Consider the following 17106-nt stretch of genomic DNA (forward strand, 5'->3'; position numbering starts at 1 on the left):
CCGCACATCGAGCTAACGTTACGCAACAGTTTCTTCGTCATAACAACTTTGAAGTGATTCCTCATGCTCCCTACTAACATGACCTGGCTCCTAGTGACTTTTGGCTTTTTCCAACAATGAAAGACACTCTCCGTGGCCGCACATTCACCAGCCGTGCTGCTATTGCCTCAGCAATTTTCCAGTGGTCAAAACAGACTCCTAAAGAAGTCTTCGCCGCTGCCATGGAATCATGGCGTCAGCGTTGTGAAAAATATGTACGTCTGCAGGGCGTTTACGTCGAGAAGTAACGCCAGTTTCATCGATTTCGGGTGAGTAGTTAATTAGAAAAAAAAAATCGGAGGCCTTAGAACTTAAACGCACCTCGCAATACGACCAGCCGGTGTGTTATCTCAATAGAAGCTGCATTACTGCTCTTCACCTAAAGATCTCAAATTGTGTGCAATTTTTAGATGGCGAACACTGAAAGACTCAATTTAGACCAGTTACTGGCGGATCACTGACTGTACGATTTATTAAGGAAGTTGTTATTCATTTCAGATATGCTTAACTATACTCAGTTTTAGCAACGTCCCGTACGCCGTATTACAGCGTTGTTCGTTTCACAAAGAAGGTTAACGAGTGGCAGAAAGCGGCGCGAATAATTAACCTGAATCTGTGACTTCCGAACAGCATGCCTTAACGCGAGCAAGGCTGGCTAACGGATAACGACAGACACCAGCTATCTCCATTGCAACTGTGCTTAGTAGCATGAGAGCACAGTGCGAATAAGTAGCCTCGGTGGCCGAGCGGTTCTAGGCGCTTCAGTCCGGAACCACGCAGCTGTTCCGGTCGCATGTTCGAATCCTGCCTCGGGCATGGATGTGTGTGATGTCCTTAGGTGAGTTAGGTTTAAGTAGTTTTAAGTCTAGGGGACTGATAACCTCAGATGTAAGTCCCATAGTGCTCAGAGCCGTTTGAACCATTTAGTCATAACATATTATTCAAACATACACGTTACAACCGTGTGCAATTAGCGAGAGTGGACAGCCAATACCGACGCACTATCGCAGCTGCCTACTCGCCACAGCAGTGCTACGCCACATGCATGCAGAAAGCAACATTCACAGTTTCAAAAAGCATTATCATACGTGTGTTAAAAATCCAAGGAGTATGAAGTGTGAAGAACAAAACACGCCAAACGAAAAACAGCAACAAGAGATAGAAATGCTGGACACGGCTAAACCTGCAGTAGCTGCAGTAATACCCTGCGTGAGCCTTATCAGTCAACTTACAAAAAATATCACAAAATGTAACAAATATTCCGTCGTGGGTGAACATAGGACGGTATTCTTTTGTGGCACTGAAAATAGCCTTAGAAGAAACATTTAACATACGTGGAACTTGATCAAATACAAGAAAACAACGCCCCAACTACGTCTGAAGAAGAGGTATCGAAACACTATAGTACTGTATTTACCAAATGTAAATAAATACTTAACTTAGATCGGTTTATGTGTGTACCGGTACACTTGAAGACCATCAGTTGTTCTCCAATGTTATAGCGACGACATAACCTACTCCTGAATCTCTTCAGCTTTACAAAATGTTAACGACAGTTACGAGTGTGAATGTGGGTTTCCTTTGTGACGACTGTCGCCAGTGTATAGCGGTGTCTGTTCCATCGAATATGTCCACCAAAACAGACACCCCTCAAACGTATACATTTATACTGGAAAATCAATCGTGACGGATCTCCTCACCAATTCATACTGGTAATTACAGACCTTCCTAACAGAATAGATATCGACAGATTGGTCGTTCGGGAAACAAAAAACTGTTCTGCACGCTTCTAGATTTTTATATTTGTGAAAATTAAAACAATAGATTACAAAGAAATTCCGACAACTCTTGAATATATGAAGCGCCGTATGACATAGAGCTGTGTGCCGGTAAGTCCAGATGAAGATGAATGTGCAGTACTGAACCCTTCACACGGCATAACAATAAACACAAGAGCGGACAGAGCCGATCATTTGCTCACACTTCGTAAGTTAGGCCACACATCTATGGGCCCTCTTTTCCTGAAGGTAGCATAGTTGTTTGGGGCCCTGTCACCTTGTTAGTACTTGATCAAGTTGAACCTGTTTTATCACTAAATCCCGTTCCGAAGGTTCTTTCAAGTCCCATAGGGAAAAAGTGTACAGTTCCGTTAAATCTCCAGGTCGATGTCATTTTCCGTCAACTATAAACGATAAAGATTAGTTGTGTGCGTCAGAAATCTCGCAACATTGTCAAATGTAAATCTGCAAAAGCAGCACTTTGTTATATTTCCGTCCTCTGTATGCTTTTTGTGTGGCGTCCATGTATTTATACTACGTGATTGTCGTTACACTACTGACTCCACAATAAGAAACCGTGGTTAGCAACAAAACTGATTCTCGTATCGTCTGTGCCACATCACTCCTTTGACTTTGGTGTAGGTGTTAATAAGCTCCCAGTCTTTCGCTGTGCCCTCGTGTTTTATACAAACACTGGCGCCTGAGCAGACACGTGTGGATAATCGCACGGATTTTTCGCAGGTACTTAAGGAACGACGTCTTACTGCAGGTAAGTGCAGGAATGAAGACCTTCACAAACAAACGGTGCAGTGTGGCTGACGGATGCGGAGTGGCAGGTGTCTTCAACAACACTGCAGCGCCATGGCCCAATATCAAACCTATCACCAACGGGAAGATGGTTGAAGAGGGGCAGTTGGCCGAAGCGAAGCCGGCTACGTGGCCTCAGTTACTTGCTGCTATTGTGGGTAAGGCGAGAAATAAATCGTTATTTGAATGTGTGTGTGTGTGTGTGTGTGTGGGATGGGGAAAGGGGTGCGGGGTTGCTCATGCAAAATAACCACAAATAGAATCGAGTCTCGAAGAGCAGATTATTTACAATCTTCTCTAGTTGCTGCAGAGCTTTAGAACCAAACAGTCAGCACGTGCTATGGAAGTTGCCAGTCGCTTTTTCGCACAACAGCTATTGGCATGACTGAGAAAATTCTTGCCAACACATACTGCAGCATGAAAAACACAAAATTATTTAGCGTCATGCCAATATATGTAGCTACGTCCATACTCTGTTGAGCTTTGTACAATGTGGAAAGATGTTTTTCTTGTTATATTTTAAACATCTAGGGGCGTAGGATCAAATTGAGGGGCAAATTTCCATGGTAACAGAACGTGTCGGTACTTGAAATTACGACAGAAAGGTAATAATAGATAAAATACAATATTTATGAATCTTACAAAGACGACAAGCTATCTCCTTTGAAGACCGATGGCATCTTCCCGCTTACCGAGCAATAAATCGATGCACTCTCTTGTTTTACCTACCACTAAGGATATGTTACCGGTACATTTCATACCCCTAAAAATATTAGATTTACTCGTACGATTGTGGTTCCAACTGGGTAACAGTGATTTTATTTTGCAACAGTAAATTCAGGGCAAAGAGTAGTCTTTATAAATTTTATGGAGAAATGAATTGAATAGGGGATATATCGTCAACTGAGATCCTCGACATGGAACACTGGGAGAAGGGAGTAACGCACAGTTAATGGTTTTTCTGTAACATCGATCCTGGACGATCCAGACTGCCGTAGGGACATGTAAAATAGAATGTATTTTAGGAAGGACATAAGCAGAAGGATTCGCACGGGACATCCTTCGACCTCAGCCTTATTCCCAGAAAGTGGGTTCGCATTGAGTATAGTCACTATATGAGTCGGGGGTAGTGTGACAGATTTTCAAGACCAAGGACAGAGTACAAAGTACTTCGAGCGTCAGGGCAGGGGGATATTAATAAATGGGACGACGTTTGACATTTGGGTGCTATATTTTTGATTCCCAGGAACTGTAACAGGAGGTACAGTCCTGAACATAACATATCCGCTACTGACATTGCCCGGCAAACCTTTCGGAGTATTACCAGCCGACACCACGACCTTCCCTCACGATTCCTTGTATCTCACCTAACCCAGTTCGCTGGACGAGGCTACAGCAGTATAGAAGGAGCACATCGGTGCAGAGCAAGTGTTTCAACATGTTCAATAGTATCGCAGTAGAACCTCCACAGAATCATAGTGATGGGAATATTATCAACGGGTACCATCTTGATTATGGTTCTCACTTGTGCAGCCCATGTCTTTCCATAACGGAGAACCATACACCTTCCCGCACTTCCCAACCACTGACTGAGTGGGTTGGTTCAAATGGCTCTGAACACTATGGGTCTTAACTGCTGTGGTCGTCAGTCCCCTAAAACTTAGAACTACTTAAGCCTAACTAACCTAAGGACATCACACACATCCATGCCCGAAGCAGGATTCGAACCTGCGACCGTAGCGGTCGCGCGGTTCCAGACTGTAGCGCCTAGAACCACTCGGCCATTTCAGACTGAGTGGAAAACGTGTAGAGTTTAAATAATCAAAAGTATCTCATCCATTATGCGCAGAGAGGTGTGCTGGACTAGTATCAAGATAGTTTGTGCAGTTGCTGTAAATACACACATAAAAAAGTGCACCATCTCGTTTCCTAGAATTCCGGATCCTGTGCAGAAAATTTGAATAGAGATCAACATACACATCATTTCCACCCATTTTATTGCTCATGAAAACTACACATTGCATGTTGTACCACCGTACAGAAAGACCTTCAGAGGTGGTGGTCCAGACTGCTGTACACACCGGTACCTCTAATACCCAGTAGCACGTCCTCTTGCATTGATGCATGCCTGTACTCATCGTGGAATACTATCCAAAGTTAATCAAAGCGCTCTTCGTCCAGATTTCCCCACTCCTCAACGGGGATTCGGCGTAGATCTTTCACAGTGGTTGGTGGGTCACATAAACAGCCCTTTTCAATTTATCCCAGACATGTCGATAGGATTTATGTCTGGAGAACATGCTGGCCACTCTAGGCGAGCGATGTCGTTATCCTGAAGGAAAACATTCACAAGACGTTCACGATGCGGACGCGAATTGTCATCCATGAAGACGAATGCCTCGCCAATATGATGCCGATATGGTTGCACTATCGGTCAGAGGATGGCATTCAGTCGGAGGATGGCATTCACGTCTCGTACAGCCGGTACGGTGCCTTCCATGACCACCGCTGCGTTCGTCGGCCCAACATGATGCCACCCCAAAACAGCAGGGAACCACCACCTTACTGCACTTTCTGACCAATGTGTCTAAGGCGTTCAGCATGACGGGGTTGCCTCCAAACACGTCTCCGACGATTGTCTGGTTGAAGGCATATGCGACACTCATCAGTGAAAAGAACGTGATGTCAATCCTGAGCATTCGGCATGTTGTTCGGCCCATCTGTACCGCGCTGAATGGTGTCGTGGTTGTGAAGATGGACCTTACCATGGGCGTCGGGAATGAAGTTGCGCATCACGCAGCCTGTTGCGCACAGTTTGACTCCTAACACGACGTCCTGTGGCTGCAGGAAAAGCATTTTTCAACATGGTGGCGTTGCAGTCAGCGTTACTCCGAGCCATAATACATAGACAGCGGTCATCCACTGCAGTAGTAGCCCTTGGGCGGCCTGAGCGAGGCATGTTATGGACCCCGTCTCTCTGTATCTCCTCCGGACAACATCGCTTTGGTTCACTCAAAGACGCCTGGACACTAACCTCGTTGAGAGACCTTCCAGGCACAAAGTAACAATGCAGACGCGGTCGAATCGCGGTATTGACCGTTTAGGCATGGTTGAACTACAGACAACATGAGCCGTGCACCTCCTTCCTGGTATAAGGACTGGAACTGATCGCTGCTAATGCATGGCTGTTTACATCTTTGTGCGGTTTTAGTGACATCTCTGAACAGTCAGAGGGACTGCGTCTGTGATACAATATGTACATTACGTTGAGCACGGATATCTCGTGCTGCTCCCACTTCTTGTTGAATGAATGCCTGCTGAGCTGCACGACCCATGCTACTCAAAGATCGCAATGAACATTGTGTCACTTTTAATAGGCTATGAATACTAACCATTTAAATGTCTTACTTAGGGGAGGAAACTTACAAGTCTTTTTTTTATTGAAACAAATGATTAACATGTGTCTAAGCCTCCTAATAATGACACTGAATTTTTGTTCGTTTAGAAATAGTTATATTTAGAGTAACCAGAGGAGAAATAAAATAAAGAGAATATGTTCTTCAACTAAACCTCCGTAACACAAGAACCGCAGTTTTTTGGAAGATTCAAAACTGTGTTTTGAAGGACAAAGAACTTGTTATTCGTGACCAAGGCAGGAGAAACAATGAGGGAACAATGAGGAAAAGAGAACTAGTTGGAAAATCACAATCGATTAAACAACTGCCAGACAGAGCATCGTGTGAATGATGAAAAGGCGTAGTAAATCTATGACTGTTTGAGGCTGGTAATGAATGGAACTTGCGATAGAAAAGAGAAAAATTTCTGTAATGTTTAGAACATGTTGAGTCTTAGCCAAAGTAAGATACATGCTGGCTAATGACAGTGAAAGGCTCCTAAGCTGTTAAGGTTTCCAAGCTCTTAATCAAGGGCTAACCTACTACAAAAGCAATATGTTACAAGGCAATGGTTGTTTCTCATTATCAGATCCTTGTATAAATTCGTAGGTCTAAAATTAGAAACAAATTAAATTTCATAGTAGGCTTCGCTGAAAAGGTTATGTATATACAAAGAAATACGACAGAAATAGCTTCAAGCTAGTTTTAACTACGAGAAAATGTAATAGAAATACTGGAAACACATAAGTGGCAGACAATCACTGAACGAGGCTTCACCTTATGAAAAGTAGTTTATAAAATTTCCACAGCCGGTTTAGGGTCAGAGCTTCCGTATTTTATAGGTACGTCGTCTATCAAAGTAATGGAGGCCGCGAACAACTGAAAATACTATGTTATCTTTTCTCTGTAAAGTACTGAATGAATTAAAAAGAAGTTTTTGAACGCTAGGCATCCTTTTTTGTATTTAACCGAGGCGCTCGATTGTGTTGATCACAAAATATTGCCCCAGAAGTTGCACCATTATGGAATATGGGGAGTAGATCACAATTGACTCACCTCTTACTTTAAGAACAGGCAGCAAAAGTAATTCTCCACAGTACTGAGAATGGCTAAGAAGTTGGGTCCGAGTACAGCACAGTTAATTGGGGAGAGAGAGAGAGAGAGAGAGAGAGAGAGAGAGAGAGAGAGAGGTGCCTCAGGGATCCGTACTGGGGCCACAACTTTCCTTATTTATATAAATGGTATACCTTCTAGTATTACTGGTGATTCTAAAATATTTCTCTTTGCTGACGACACTTGCTTGATATTAAAGGATGTTGTGTGCATCGCTGGCACTGTTTCAAATAGTGTAGTTCAAGCCGTAAGGTAATGCCCTGTAGAAAATAAACTAACGTTAAATCACAGTAAGACACAGTTTTTACAGTTTATAACACCCAGTTCAATAACACCTGACGTTTTAATTACACAGAATGGGAATACTGTTAGTAATACCGAACAGTTCAAATTTCTAGGTGTTCAGATAGAAAACTGGCTTGGACAGCCCATGTTCAGGATCTTGTTCAAAGGCTTAATGCTGCTACTTTTGCTATCAGAACAGTTTCTGTAGTAACTGATGGTTCGACACGAAATGTAGTCTACTTTGCTTATTTTCATTCGTTTATGATGTATGGTGTCATATTTTGGGATAACTCTTCCCATTCTCAAAGGGTATTTTTGGCTCAGAAACGGGCGGTTCTCGCAATAAATGGTGTAAGTTCGCAAACCTCTTGTCGACCCTTGTTCTGCCTCTGGCCTCTCAATATATATATATATATATATATATATATATATATATATATATATATATATATTCCTTGGTGTCGTTTCTCGTTAACAATATCAGTTTCTTCCCACGAATTAGCAGTTTTCACTCAGTTAATACCATGCAGAAATGCGATATGCATTTCGATCGCACTTCCTTGACTGTTGTGCAGAATGGCGTGCAGTATTCTGTTGCATCAATTTTCAGTAAGATACCGCAAGAGTTTAAAAATCTTAGCAATAATCCACGTGCATTCAAATCTAAGCTGAAGAGTTTCCTTATGGGCTACTCCTTCTATTCTGTTGAGGAGTTCCTTGTAAAATTAACGATCATGTAATACTGTTCAAGTATGTGGGATTCATACCAAATAATGCCATGAGAGGATACTGAACACTTAAAAAGGTGCCGGCCGAAGTGGCCGTGCGGTTAAAGGCGCTGCAGTCTGGAACCGCAAGACCGCTACGGTCGCAGGTTCGAATCCTGCCTCGGGCATGGATGTTTGTGATGTCCTTAGGTTAGTTAGGTTTAACTAGTTCTAAGTTCTAGGGGACTAATGACCTCAGCAGTTGATTCCCATAGTGCTCAGAGCCATTTGAACCATTTGAACTTAAAAAGGTGAGCCGCACGAATGTTCACACTTGTTCCTACCCATAGGAGAGCATCACGGATATTCTGGAAAACCTGAACTGGTAGTCGCATGAATTTAGACGCAATTTCATGAAAGACTTCTTAAAGAATAACAAGGAACAGCATTAAGTGAGGAATCTAGGAACATACTACAGCACTCTACCTATGGCTCCCGGAGTGACCCCAGGGACGAGATTAGCCTAATTGCAGTGCGCACCGACACAGTTAAGCAATCGTTCCTTCTGCACTCCATACGCTTATTACACACATAAAAGACCTAATAATTGCTATAATGCCCTGTACTTCACAGTGGTTTGATGAGTACAGATGAACAGCTGGACTTTGTGTGATGTCCGCGTTCGAGAAATTACACAAAATCGTTCTTACATGGAAAGCGTACATCCAACTATATTGTTCTACCGTCATACAACCAAGGAACGGAATAGTGAGTACGAGAAATGGATCTCAACTAATGTGTACCCTACTGCACGTAACGAACGACGGGATACTCAGCATGAGTGTATGATGTAGACATACAAATCACCAAGGAGACGAACACTAAATTTTTTTATAACAAACAGCTTGGTTAGTATGCGCGGCAGCAGGAAAAGGTATCAGCCGCTCACGGTACCATGTGAAGCTTGTTTTTTGGTTCATTAGTCTTGTAAGACATAGTGGTCTCCTGACCTTCATTGCTTACATATTCCGCCCTCACCATCATATTCTACACATCAAGACGCTTCATTCGAACCCAAACTCGATAAGATAAAGTCAATGTTGTATGAATTCATGTAAACGATATGCAAATAACTAATAAATCGCAAGTGAACACTGTGGTTGAAATACTCGAGGACGGCGTACACAGATACATTCCAGACACGACGGTCACAGGAACTTTTAGTTCGAGAGAGGCAACCGCACGCCAGGAGGCCGGTCCCAACCCTTCTACGTCGGTCGGTGGCCGCCCGTGAAGCAGACAGCGTTCGCCGGAGGGAAAGCAGGAACGACCACGTGTTCGGCTTAAAAGCAACTTCCGCTACATTGTGTGGGAGCGGCCAGCCTACGCATTCTTTACACATAGCACGCAGTTTCAGAGATTTTCACAGGGGGACAGCAAACGCCAAACGCCGATACTACAGATTTCGGGATTGGTCGCCTTAAACGAAACGTCATTCTCCCATTTTAAAAGAGCAATGCTGATTGGCAGACGATATTTCTGACGCCTTGAGCTGAAGGAGTAATGGAAGAGACCAAAAGATATACCCCTTCACGTCTGGCGTGGAGAGGCGCCGTTCCATTGTCGCTCTTGGAGCGAGGAACAAGTCTCTCCTCAGTAATTCACTGGGAGAGCACCTCTGTCGAGAGCGAATTGAAGTGCGACTCTCTATATTGAGTCCTTGCGATTAAGCGTTGTTCAATGTGTTGGCCGACACACTTAGTTAAACGCCTCCGAGTGAATTTTGAGCGGCATCGCGGTGGACTGGTTATCTGACCGGTGTACCACGCCAATAGTTAGACTAGGGCGAATAGGAATCCTAGACTTCATCAAGGCATAGGGAGAGTTTGATTGGCGAAGGTCAAACCAGATAGAACGAGAGTTATCTTATTTGTCAGCAGCGAGCGGCGCAGACAGCAGTCATCTCAGCTTACGGCATTGTGCGCTACAGCTATTGCGAGCCCCATATTTCCTCCACAACAGTACACTTCACTGCATTTCACATGTGACAGCCTTGACCGTACCTAGCAACATTCTAAAGGATAATTATTAAAGTTGAGTAGGCGCGCCTCTCAGCCATTCTGCCAACTCAACAACAATCTTAAACTTTATATAGAAATTTCATTAGCGAATCCTATCCTTGAGAGGTAACTTCACTTTCCAAAAAGAACCAAGATATAACTTGTTCAATTCATAACTAAAAGTGCCATTGCGATCTTTCAGAATTTTTGCAAAATAAATAATAATTTTCATTAGTTTCATGTTTTCCTTACACTAACTAGCACTACTCCAGTACCCAAGTATCCCACTAGTTATGTAAGAAATTTTGTGAATTTTGGTGTCATTTCCTTATAGCGGACGACTCCAGAAGATATTTATTGCTGAAAGTTTTTCAGGCATTTCTCTTTAGAACGTTAGGAGCGTCTGTCTGACTTCTGTAGTAGTGTGGGAGTGGAAATTGCATCTTTCAGGAGCCACAGGGCAAAGGGTACATCTCAGATTAATCCGTTGCGCAGAAAAACAGAATAGCAGATCATCCCCACGCTCACAGTCTTCCCACTGGCATGACGCGACCAGCCACACATTCGTCTCATGACCCAAGCTCTTCGTCTTAGATTACCATTTATACCCAATGTCCTCAATTTTTTGTATGTTTTCCAATTTCTGTCTTCCCCTCTACAGATGCCCCCCCCCCCCCCTAGTACCATGGAATTTATTCCTTAATGGCTTACCACATATCCTGTCACCCTTTCCCTTCTTCTTGTCAACGTTACTCTTATGTTCCCCTCCTTGGCTATTCTGCGGACTGTGTGCTCATTCCTCATCTTATCAGTCCATCAAGTTTTCACATCACATCTCAAACACCTTGAAGGGTTGCTGTACCTATATAATGTGAGTAGACTTCACGACAAAATTGTGGATGTGAGCACTGTCTTACTTTGATTTAATTATATTTGCAACAAAAACTGCCTAAGTCGCTGTCCTTACGTACACCAAATTCACTTTTCACACATACCCTGGACAGATTTTAGCGCAGAAATCAAAGGATTGGCCCGACAAAAATATGGAACGACCACCCATGAATTATTTAATTACGGGACGGGTAACGCGAATGTTAATTTGCATGAATACTAAGTAAGTATGTACGGCTTAGTGAAAGTGGCGTCATAAACATGAAAGGTTCTCTGAATCTTCTACATACAGGTAATCATCCCTTCCTAACATTCCTATTACACTTTTGTCAGGACATCTAACGCTTTGAGGTTGCTTGCAGCGACGAATGAGGAAGAAATAAGTGATCGGGATATAAGCTTCTAAACTGGTTTAATTTAATTTTAACTGTTTCATTACAATTCGGAAAACCAAACTTGACATGCTAGTGCTCATGTTCTCGCAATTAATTATTCAATGCACACAAAATATCTGCGATAAAAGAGATCCCTTAAGGTGAATTGAAACACACAAACTAGATTTATTTAACCTTGCACATTGCTGATAGGACTGAGGACGCGATAACTCTGCACGGTTAAAAAGAAAGGATATACTCGTTTTCTCAAACATCGATCGGTATATTCCCTTTAAGTTACTGATCTTTACCATCCAGTAGATGCTGAGACACAATCTGATGGCAATATCTGACAATGTTTGTACTAAAAAATGCTACATGTGCGTAAATAATCTCGATAGAGAGGATAGAAAAGAAAATATATACAAAGCGGTTACTAAAAAAAAGATGAAACTTCCGCTGATGTACTACTGAAACAAAATCCTAGCAATTACGTTCTCAAACTTCAAAGCCAGCCGGAGTGGCCGAGCTGTTGTAGGCGCTTCAGTGTGGAACCGCGCGACCGCTACGGTCGCAGGTTCGAATCCTGCCTCGGGCACTGATGTGTGTGCTGTCCTTAGGTTAGTTAGGTTTAAGTAGTTCTGAGTTCTAGGGGACCGATGACCTCAGATGTTAAGTCCCATAGTGCTCAGAGCCATTTAAACAATTTTTTTTCAAACTTCAAAACAACGACCTATGTAGGAAACACCACGTGGTTGGATCATGGGACAAAGTTAAAGTATCGTTCAGAAAGAAAATTAGTCAAAAATGTGAGACTTCACGTGCCACATGAATACAATTGTTACAGCACACGCACAGTCATTTATGAAATGTTCTGTCTTAGAGACAGAATAACCGACGACATATCTGGTTGAGGGCCACAATAACGAAGATGTGAATCAGAAGCAAAACTAGTTAAAATTACGAAAATTTACAATTAAATTGTATATCATCGTGCTTATTGTAACACGCGCGGTCATTTTCTAATCGTTCTACTTTGGCAGGGGAGAGTTAAAGACTACTTGGTTGGCTGAAGACCACAACAGCAAAGATATGGATCATAAAGAAAACTAGTTATAATGATGAGGTTTCAGGCGCTTTCCATACGAAGTATACTCAATAGTCGAAAAACTAACACGACCCCTAGTAAAGCCTACAACGCCTAGAAACTGAAAAGAAAACGCTACGTAAGTGCCAAGGACCTCTGTCGATAGAATTAAGAGCGCACTTACCAGAGACTTCCACACCTTACCGGTCGTGCTGCCAGGAACCTAGTAACCCACGCACGTCTCTCTGTCCCAACGACAGGACTAGTCACTGGGTGGGAAAACAGGTACCAACTGATAATAAGATGCATGCGGAGACGGTGGTTCGACAGTACTAGCAGGTCAGCTTCTTCGGTCCCAGCATTACCTACCCAAAAGTTGGAGTTTGCAGTATTACATTAAACCCTAATAGACTACCAAACACTCTGACAATGCTGAAGCGAGTTTTGTGTTCTCTTTTCCCTGTTTCCTCATTCACCCTCATTCATACAGGTTGAATGCAAGGAAGTGGGGCTGTGTATGGGCAGAAAATCAATAAATAGGAGCATTCCTCCTCCAGAGTCTCTGTGTGGGATTGTGAGTAAGCATGTGAAAGAAATTTCGGACATGTCCGAAAGAACGGACATATACCACTTCAGGCAATGATGGCCAATGATCCCTTCAGTGTAGAGGCACACGAAGGTTGAAATGGCTCTGAGCACTATGGGACTTAACATCTGAGGTCATCAGTCCCCTAGAACTTAGAACTACTTAAACCTAACTAACCTAAGGACATCACACAACACCGAGTCATCACGAGGCAGAGAAAATCCCTGACCGCGCCGGGAATCGAACCCGGGAACCCGGGCGTGGGAAACGAGAACGCTACCGCACGACCACGAGCTGCGGTTGGCACACGATGCTCTGACTCTTACTGGAATTGGTGAGATGGAGCGACTAATGAGGCTAAAGAGCAGTGGCACTACTTCAGTAGTGTGTAGTATAAGTAGAGAATTTGAGCCTGACGGGAGGTGTGCTAGGCTAGTCCACGTGGTTGTAATGACTACTGTGTCCAGATGACATAGTGGTCCGCTAACTTACCTAGTAATCAGGAGACCCGGTTCGAATCCTGAAATGGCATAAATTTTCAACTTAAATCAGTGCCCACTGGTAGCTAATATCTTCAATTTCTTTGACTCTTCCAATGACCTCATTATCGACAGGACTTTAAACTCACTTCTTCCTTCCTTCTTCCAAGGTGGGAGAAGTGCCTCATTTCACCTACGGTGTGGTCACCAATTTTGATGTTAAGTTTATCAGTAATCTTATTTCTGGTAATTCTCATGGTTTTCGTCTTTTTTGCGTTACTCTCAATCCATATTCTGTGTGTATTAGACTGGTCTTTGTTTTTAACAGGTTCTGCAGTTCTTCCTTACTTTAACAGAGGGTGACATTGTCATCAAAGAATCTTAGATAAATACTATCCTTTCACTCTCAATTTTTATCCCACTATTGAACTTTTCTTTTATTACCGTCATTGCTTCTTCCACGTGTAGACTGAACAGTAGGAGGGAAGGACTACATCCTTGTCTTATATCCTTTCTTAATTCGAGCATTTCGTTGTTTACCTTCCATTCGCATTTTCCCCACGTACCCGTTTTTCCCCATACCTTTCATCTCTATTTGTGCTAATCCCGAACATCTTGCACCATTTTACATTTTCGCAGGTTTTTTCTAGGTCGACAAATCCTAAGAATATGTCTTGATTTTTCTTATGCCTTTCTCCCATTATCAAGCTCTATGTCAGAAATACCACTCTGGTGCCTTTGCCTTTTCTACAGCCTAACTGGTCGTATTCTAACAGTTGCTAAATTTTACTTTCCACCGTTCTGTGCATTATTATTGTCAGCAGCTTAGATGCACGAACTGTTAAGCTGCTTGTGCGATAGTTCTCGCACTTACCTGCGCTTTCTATCTAACGGTTTGTGTGGACAATATTTTCCCATGAATCTGATGATATTTCTCGTATCTCGTTGATTCTACACACCCACTTCAGTAGTCGTACGGTTGGCACTTTCCTAATGGTTTTAGAAATTCTTACGCAATATTATTTCTGCCCTTCTCCACATCTGATCACAGTTCTTCCATAGCTCTGTTAAACTCTAATGCTGGCTCTCCAGTGTCATCCGTAACGACTCCAATTCATCTGTCACACCAGGCTAGTCGTCGTCCTCGTAGAGGTCTTCAGCATACTTTTTCCATCAATCCGCTTCCTCGTCTGTGTTTAACATCGGAACTCCCATTCCACTCTTGCTTTCTTCAACAAGGGATGCTTTGGCTTGTTTATACGCTGAATCAGTCCTTTCGACGACCATTTATTTTCTGATTTCTTCATACCTCCCCTGCAGTCATTTCGCTTTCTCTTCCATTTTTTTCAAGGCACTAGACCTTTCCTCATCCTCTTAGAGGCCTTCAGTGTACTCTTACCACCTATCCTCTCTCTCATCGTATTTAACATCAGAGATCGTCTTATACTATTAATGTTGACGCCTTTGCTTTTAATTTCACTGAAGATTGTACCGAATTTTCTATGTGCTTGCGCAGTGAGCCTGAACGTATTCGCCATGGGCTCGGCCATGGTGTGGCCGGCGATGGCGCTGCCACAGCTGATGTCTGCAGACAGCGGACTCCGAGATCGGCCGATAACTGTGGATGAGGCATCCTGGGTGGCCTCTCTGCAGCTACTCAGCAACATGGCGTTCATTCCCTTGACTGCGGCTGCCAGCGCTCACGTGGGCCGCAAAATGCTCGGCTACGCCACAGCAACACCGCTGCTCGCCAGTCTGATCATCCAGATGTTCTCAACTTCCATCGAAGCTCTCTACATCGCAAGGTAAGAGTGGTAGTCTTGAGAATTATGGAAACCTGCTTAATTTTTTTTCCCCTTGATTTAACGCAGCCCACCGTGACTTCTTCTCCTGTGCCAGAGTCTTTCCTCACCTCCTCATTTGCACACAACGTCCTGTATTATTTGTTGGGTATGTTCCAACCTCTGTCTTTCCGTACAGCATATCTCCTCTACGGCTACAATTAGTACGTCACTTCCTCTAGTCACTTTTTTTCTGCTAATTCCTTTCCCCGCCAGTTCTTTGGAGAACCTCTTCATTTGCATAAGGAGGCCGCTTTAATCTGAGGAAGAGCAGCCAGAGGCAGGTCACATGTGTCACTGCCCAAGGCCAGGACATTTCCTAGCGAGAAGGCGATAGGCGTCCTCTCTTTTGGCCACGAGAGAATTTTCCGTTGCAGAACTGTTGTAAGTAGGCTGTTTAGGTTTTTATGTTGGTAACGACACGTAGCGCTCTATATGAAAATCACTGACTCTGCTGTGTGCAATCTGTGGCTGGTTGGCATTGTTGGAATATTTGCTATTGTAGTGTTGGGCAGTTGGCTGTTAACAGCGCGTAGCGTTGTGCAGTTGGAGTTGAGCAACCAGCTGTGGTGGGTGTGGGGAGAGAGAAGCCAGAGTTTTGAGATGTTAATATGAGTGGACGATTTGAACGTGTGTCAGTCAGAAAAAGGAATCTTGCCAAACTGGATGTCACAAATCATATAATGAATAATGACCTTTTGATCACTGTTAAGGTAAATACATCTTTTGTTGTCTATCAAAATCTTCCATTTGCTAACTATGCCTATCAGTAGTTAGTGCCTTCAGTAGTTAGAATCTTTTATTTAGCTGGCAGTATTAGCACTCGCTGTATTGCAGTAGTTTGAGTAACGAAGATTTTTGTGAGGTAAGTGATTCATGTAAGGTATAGGCTATTGTTAGTCAGGGCCATTTTTTTTTGTAGGGATTATTGTAAGTCAGATTACGTTGCGCTAAAAATATTGTGTGTCAGTTTAAAGACGAACAAAATAAGTAAAGAGAGAAATGTCTGACTACGTTCAGTTTTGCACAGCTGTTTGAAAATCAAATAACGTAAGATGTTTATCAGCACAGAAATTTATAAGTTTTTTTAAGGGGATGTTTCACTGTAAGATCCTCCACCGTGCCTTCCAAATACAGTGAAGGCCAAATAAACTGGTACACCTGCCTGATATCGTGTAGGGGCCCCGCGGGCAAGCAGAAGTGCCGCAACACGACGTGACATGGACTCGACTAAAGTCTGAAGTAGTGCTGTAGAGAACTGACAACATGAATCCTGCAGGGCTGTCCATAAATCCGTAAGAGTACGAGAAGGTGGAGATCTCTTCCTAACGGTATGTTACAAGGCATCCCAGACATGTTCAATAATGTTCATTGTAGTGTTGGCAGAAGAGCCAACACTGTGTTGCTAGAGGAGGCCGAAATGCACGCGTTTAATTACACGCTGACTGGTGTGAGGTCTGTAACAGTTAAGGGAATTAATAGTAGCAAATAAAGTACGTAGTTGATATAATACTTAACTTTAATCCACAATTGTAGAACATCTCTCGTTACGGTACATGCTTCATAATATTAATTGTCAAATGCTATGGCGCCTTGCTAGGTCGTAGCAAATGACGTAGCTGAAGGCTATGCTAACCATCGTCTCGGCAAATGAGAGCGTATCG

At 43.1% G+C, this 17106-nt stretch overlaps 1 protein-coding gene across 1 annotated transcript in view; it reads left to right on the top strand.

The window, feature by feature from the left end:
* The first annotated feature begins 15137 nt into the window (after positions 1 to 15137).
* The window catches only part of LOC124803407 (facilitated trehalose transporter Tret1-2 homolog), a 78445-nt gene continuing 76476 nt past the window's right edge, over positions 15138 to 17106 (top strand). Inside the window, exon 1 of the mRNA XM_047264591.1 lies at positions 15138 to 15406. Within this exon, the coding sequence (XP_047120547.1) occupies positions 15138 to 15406 (269 nt within the window). The remainder of the gene's footprint in view (positions 15407 to 17106) is intronic.

This window comes from Schistocerca piceifrons, chromosome 6 (assembly GCF_021461385.2).
Source record: "Schistocerca piceifrons isolate TAMUIC-IGC-003096 chromosome 6, iqSchPice1.1, whole genome shotgun sequence".
In the NCBI taxonomy this organism is placed as follows: Eukaryota; Metazoa; Arthropoda; class Insecta; order Orthoptera; family Acrididae; genus Schistocerca; species Schistocerca piceifrons.